Here is a 6,648-nt window from a genome sequence, read left to right as displayed (position 1 = left end):
ATGATGGGGTAAGGAAATCACATGACAAAAACAGGAACATGAGACAATTTCAAAATAAGAGACATGAAAACATGAATACAAAACCAAACGTGACATAGTAAAACTTGGTGAAACCAAAGTTTCTATTCCAAATATAATTGTAATTTTTTTTCTTTCTTAAATTATTAAATTATAATATATTATTTATATATTTTATAGGCTACTTTAATTTAAAGGGGCTATATGTAAGATGTTCATGTATTAATCGCTTTTTTGTTGCCAATGTGTGAACGGCTTGTAACGAAAAATGAGACCTCTCCCGACTTCCGTCAATGAAAGCCTGTAGACTGATTTTTATATGAAGGACTCTGGACGTTTTTGCCAGGAAAATCAAAAGATGTGATGTTTAAACGGTTTTCCCGAGAGCCTCTCTTCTGTTCAATGACACAATAAATGAAACAATGTTCAGGATAACGCCAAAAGAGCCATTCTGGACTGTAATGTCAATGTGTCATGCAAAGAAAGGGGATTAATTCAAACTATAATCTCACATAGTCAGATCTAATAGGCGACAGTATACAGTCTACAGTCTCAAATATACTTTATAATCAAACTATCATAAGAGTGTAATTTCAATTTATTAATTTTTAGCTAGTTTTTACTTCTAAGCGAAGAGTGAAAAAGAAGCAAAAAAGGAGTATAACGGGGCCTTGAATTACGTTCAGTCTCTTGTGTGTTTCGAGTGTGAGCACGAGCAAAACGTCACTGGCTGCAGTTCACTTAACAGCCACTGGTGTCGCTAAAACAGGGTTTTTTTATTCTACATAGTCCCTTTAATGTAAAGCGTTGCATTCGATATAATTCAAACCAAAAAAAAAAACAAGAAAAATCATGGCTAACAGACAGGGAGGATATAGTAACACTTTCCAATGATGCAGACACAATTCTGGCTGTGTATGGTTAGTCAATCTGTGAAATGACTTCATTGCAGATGTTAGTGTATGATAGAGCAAATGTTCTTTGTAATATCTGTTCATGGCACTGGGTTTGTTAGATATGTTCTGAAAGTGAATATGAAACCTCTTGGGTGGAAACAGGTTCCTCGTCTCCACATTCTTATTCCCATTTACGCAAATCATCCTCCCTGAAACAGAACTATCTAGAGATCTTCATGTCCGGTTATCTCCCATGTTTCCTTTCCCCACCATGGCAACGCCGTACACAGAGTGTTTTAATGAGAGAACTGTCTCGCCCAGGTTCACCATCCCTCCCAGGATACATACGACAACATCTTGCAAACAAGTCAGACTTCCACCGGTCCTGACAGCGGACACACTTCTGCCAGCGATGCCATCATACTTCATCCCGCAACACAAAGCGCTGGTCAGCCAAAAACAGCATCACAAAGGTAAGCTGGACGAAACCTCGAATTTATCTTCTGTGCCAGGCAGAAGTTTGGACACATTCGACCGAATTTGTTTCACATGGTTGTAAAAACCTTTTGATATAAAGGCTTTTGCTTAAATGCTTGAAATGGTTTTCGACAAATAGTTTTGAATTTGCTTATAAAACAAACATTTTTACAATGAAATTTGATATATATAAATATTTAAATTTTACAACTTTTCAAATTAAAATATTAAAACCTTTAATAGTTTTGATTACATTTCAAATAAATAATCAGATTCAAAATCTAGATTTTTAATAATCATGTAAATGTTACTGTTTTATTTTTACATTTGTTGCTGTTATGATATTAATAAAATGTATATTTGTTTATATAAATAATACCTTAAAGTTCAAAATATATTACATTTTAAATAATATAAATTTTTTTGCATTTATAAGATTTTCTGTTTTTATTTATTTTTGCATAAAAATAATGAGAATTGGTCAAGAAAACATACATAATTGTCTCGAGAAATATTTTTCTTCTAAAATAAAAAATCAGTAGGTGTGTAGAAATTCTCCTTTCACATACATTTCTACTCTCACACACCTACATTCTCCTTTCATTTCTACTGTCACACACACCTACGTTCTCCTTTGATTTCTACTGTCACACACACCTACATACTCCTTTCATTTCTACTGTCACACACACCTACATTCTCCTTTCATTTCTACTGTCACACACACCTACATACTCCTTTCATTTCTACTCTCACACACATACATTCTCCTTTCACATACATACATTTCTACTCTCACACACATACATTCTCCTTTTAGATTGGTAATTTTACTTGTACAATTTCATTGAAGTAGTAGTGCTTTTGCTTGAGTAGAATATTTTATTACTCTTTCCACCTCTGATATATATATATATATATATAGTTTTTTTTTTTTTGTATCCATTACTTCCTCTTTAAGCAGCTTTAAACAATCCTGTTTTCTTTTCAAGTACAGTTGTTATTTTTTGGAGTAAGTAGCGATGAACATGAAATCAGACAATTTGTTAATAATGTGCTGGAATGTATTGAGCAAATGCAAAGAGAAGATTATTTTGTGCATGATAGGCTGCATTGAGAACTTTATCACATTCAAACCCTATGTGGATTTCTGACAGTCTCAAGATTTGTTGAGGATTCAAGAAATAGAGCAGCAGTAAATACATTGGAGTCCTTATATGGATGTCTAAATGTAGTACGGACTGCTTATGAATCCTTTAGAAAGAAGGGATATAAATTATCAGGACCAGCAGACTTTTTTGTGTCTAGTTCCTGAAGAAAAAAAAAGAATCAGGTCTGAGAACAGTTATGTCCTGTTGCACACACAGAAGAGGCTGTTTTTCTAATGGCACATATCATTTTTATTTCTGTCACACACTGTAGCCTACAATCTGCAAATTCAACAAAGACAATAATACATTATTTTTTTGTTTCACAGTGTTGAAATAGCTGGCAGTGTGACTTCTTCATGTCAAAAAGTGAAACGCTCTTTCAATTAACTCGCATTACACATTTATCTACTGTATGGGCACAGAAAATGAAACTGTGTGTTCCACCAAATAAAACAATAGGCCTACTGACATTAACATTTCAGTAATCAGACTATAAAGCTCTATTAACATACACCAACTCTACAAGCACTTTACGTAGCTATTTAAAGCAACACCAAGTAACTTTTCCTCTGCGGTCGCCCTACAGGTTGGAAGCGGAATTGTCCATTACCGCTGTCGTAAATAATTTAGCCTACCGCATCCTACTGTCGCACACACGCACATGCTCTGTTTATCCAGCACCGGCTTTGGAATCATGATGACAATTCAAAAGCTACCCGGCTACTATAGGTATCTTACATGTAGTTGTAGTCTACTGTCCAGTACGCTCCACCTATTGGCAATTGTAACGCTTGCCGTAAAGCAAGTCAAATTTGTAGTTTCATTCGGACTACAGAAACGCGACCCGATCTGGCAATCTTACATAGCGTGAATATATCAGATAAAGTACCGCAAAGCGGTGGCATAAGTGCATTTCACCATGTCACGACTTGACGAACCACTGAAACGATTTTGAAAACATTATTTTAAGGTAAAAAATCTTACTTAGTGTTGCTTGAACTTTATAACTGTAAACGCGATCTCCGCACGACATCCGACAGCGCGGCCGCAAACATCCGCCTAATAAATAAAAAGTTATCCCGCTGCTGTTCCCGAATTTACCGTAGTCATAGTAATAGGCGCACACCCATTTTTTTTACGGCTAGCTTGACCGTGTATTTTTTTATTTTCAAACCGCGGCTGGCTTGACCAGACCTGCCTTCCGTTTCCACTATACTCTCTCTCACACATATACATTATTCTCTTACATTGCCAGGCTACATATATTTTTTTTGTGAAAGCAGAATGTATAGTGTGAGAGTAGAATTTTTTTTCTTCTTCTTCTTCTTCAGGAACTAGACACAAAAAAGTCTGCTGGTCCTGATAATTTAGATCCCTTCTTTCTAAAGTTAGCAGCTGACTTAATTGCAGAGCCTTTATCTTATATCTTTAATTTAACAATTGTTGAAAATGACATCCCTAAAGTATGGAAGTCAGCCCATGTTACACCATTACTAATCACCCCGATCCCTCTATTTTAAATAACTATAGGCCTATTTCCAAGCTGTGTATTTTAGCCAAGCTCCTTGAACGCTTGGTTGGTGAGCAGCTAAAGGAATTTTTAAATACAAATGATATCTTATCCCATTTTCAATCTGGGTTTAGGAAACAACATAGCACCATATCTGCAGCATTGAAAGTGATAAATGATATTGTTGGGGCACTGGATAATAGGAAAATATGTGCTGCACTGTTTAGATCTTTCAAAAGCTTTTGATACAGTGGATCACTGCATTCTTGTGAATAGTCTAGTGAGCATTGCTCTGTCTAAGCTTTCAGTAGATTGGTTTGCAAAATTATCTGTCAGGTAGAACCCAAAGTGTTCAGATGGCCGGCTCTTTCTCTTCCTTTTTGCCTATTTCCAAGGGGGTTCCTCAAGGCTCAGTACTAGGGCCCATATTATTCTCAATTTATATAAACAAACTTTGTGATAATCTATCGAATGCTATGTATCATTTTTATGCTGATGAAACTGTTATTTACTGTACTGCATCATCTACTGCACTAGCCCTTGATCTTTTGCAGTCTGCTTTCAATACTGTTCAGAAGCGTTTAAAACAGCTTAAGTTGGTCTTAAATGTAGAAAAGTCCAAAGTAATGGTATTCACAAACTCAAGACAACTTCCAGTTTCTTCTTCAAGCATCTCAACTTCTGAAGGAAATTAAATTGAGTTAGTAGTTGACAGTTGTAAATATTTGGGTATAATCATTGATTGTAAACTGTGTTTCAGAACCCATGTTAGCAATCTTGTTTCTAAGCTGAATATAAAGCTTGGCTTTCTCTACAGATCAAAATCATGCTTATCCATTCGCTCTAGAGAATACCTGGTGATGGCCACTTTTCTTCCCATTTTAGATTATGGTGATCTGATATACTGTATATGAATGCTTCTGCCCAATGTTTAAAGAAACTGGATGTTGTGTATCATTGTGCATTGCGTTTTTTCAATGGTTGTAATATAGGACACATCATTGTATCCTTTACTATAAAGCTAAATGGCCCTCTCTTTATGCAAGAAGGTACACTCATTGGCTATGTTTCATTTATAAGGCACTTCTAGCTCCTACTTAACTGAGTATCTTTTTAACAAGTAGCCTACTCACGGCCATTATGGATTACGTTCAAAGGACGTCCTACACTTGTTGGTACCCCGTGTCAAAACAGAATTAGGTAAAAAAGCCTTTTATGTTTGCAGCACCTTCTGCTTGGAAACTTCTTCAGAAATCGTTGAAACTGACTACCTTTATTTCTTATAGACAGTTCGTTTCAACTCTGTGGAGCAGGTGAACATTGGTCAGTGTTACTGTTTATAAAGTTGTATTATGCCTTATTCAGCAAAGGGTCTTGTGTTATATATGTATGTGTACTTGATGTCTTTTTATATGTTGGAAACTTTCTTTATGTTCTTTTATGCTGCATCTTGGCCAGGTCTCTCTTGTAAAAGAGATTTTAATCTAAATAAGACTCACCTGGTTAAATAAAGGTAAAAAAAAAGGAGAATGTATGTGTGTGAGAGTAGAAATGCATGTATATGAAAGGAGAATGTATAAGTGTGACAGTAGGCCGCCCTAGAAGAATGGATTTTGGGTTGTACGGCCCCTCATAATAATATACAAATATTTTTATGTATTTTAACTTGAATGTATTATATATATATATATATATATATATATATATATATATATATTCATTCAAAATGTAAAAACAAAAAGTAAACAAAATTATATTTATATCAAATTCTATAAATTATATTAATATTTTTATGTCATGGCGTCACCGCAGCTGCCGTCGTGTTCTGCTCCAGCTTAAAAAATGCATATTTTTTAAACATGATTTGAGTGTTTAGAAACAAGATTTTTGAGACAGTTATAGTCAGATTTCATTCAAATGTGAAATTTAATCATAAGCTTGGCAAACAGTTTTAGATAATTTGATGTTTCCCCATTCAAAGAGATAAGAGCTGCATGCGTGACTGAAATATGCCGAGAGACGTTTCAAAGATGGCCGCCGAGTCAAATGACTTGCAGGGACTTTGCCATGAAAACATGGTGGAAATGGCACTTAAAACATTATCTGACAATCAACCAAACTTGATTTTTGTAGTTTCTGAAAATGAGAGTGGTGTTTGCATGTGTAAAACTCGCCATTGCCATTACATTGCTATATGGTTGCGAAGGTGTTCTGAGTGGAACTGTATTCAGCACATTGCCATTGTGTCTGGTCACAAATCTGGAACAAATCTGGTCTCTATATGGCTCAGGACTGGGAAATTTGTTCACCTCCACCACATGAAATTCAAGTCCAATAAAAGAATGTGGACTGCATGATTCTCCTCAATAAGATGCACAATATAAGTGCAGGACACTTGTTTATTACTGTAGGTTCAGTCAAGGTTAAATGTCTTGTTTTACCAACCTATAACTTGGCTTTATTGCTAACCCGAATGCATGTGAATGTCACCAAAAAACATGTCCAGTCCAGGTCACATTTCACACCAAAAGAAAAAGGACCATTCAAGTGTTTTAGTTTTCTCTAGTTTAGGTCACTTGTAAGGGCCGCATCAGAG

At 35.4% G+C, this 6,648-nt stretch overlaps 1 protein-coding gene across 1 annotated transcript in view; it reads left to right on the top strand.

Annotated features, from left to right (window-relative positions):
• Positions 1 to 1,242: 1,242 nt before the first annotated feature.
• The window catches only part of camk1gb (calcium/calmodulin-dependent protein kinase IGb), a 31,217-nt gene continuing 25,811 nt past the window's right edge, over positions 1,243 to 6,648 (top strand). The window contains exon 1 of the mRNA XM_056241269.1: positions 1,243 to 1,387. Coding sequence (XP_056097244.1) covers positions 1,327 to 1,387 — 61 coding nt within the window. The 5' untranslated portion in view covers positions 1,243 to 1,326. The remainder of the gene's footprint in view (positions 1,388 to 6,648) is intronic.

The sequence above is a fragment of the Rhinichthys klamathensis genome, unplaced genomic scaffold (assembly GCF_029890125.1).
Source record: "Rhinichthys klamathensis goyatoka isolate OS25496 unplaced genomic scaffold, OSU_Roscu_1.1 h1tg000635l_1, whole genome shotgun sequence".
In the NCBI taxonomy this organism is placed as follows: Eukaryota; Metazoa; Chordata; class Actinopteri; order Cypriniformes; family Leuciscidae; genus Rhinichthys; species Rhinichthys klamathensis.
Note: the sequence above shows the minus strand (reverse complement) of the source record. Positions and strands in the feature narration are given on the sequence as shown.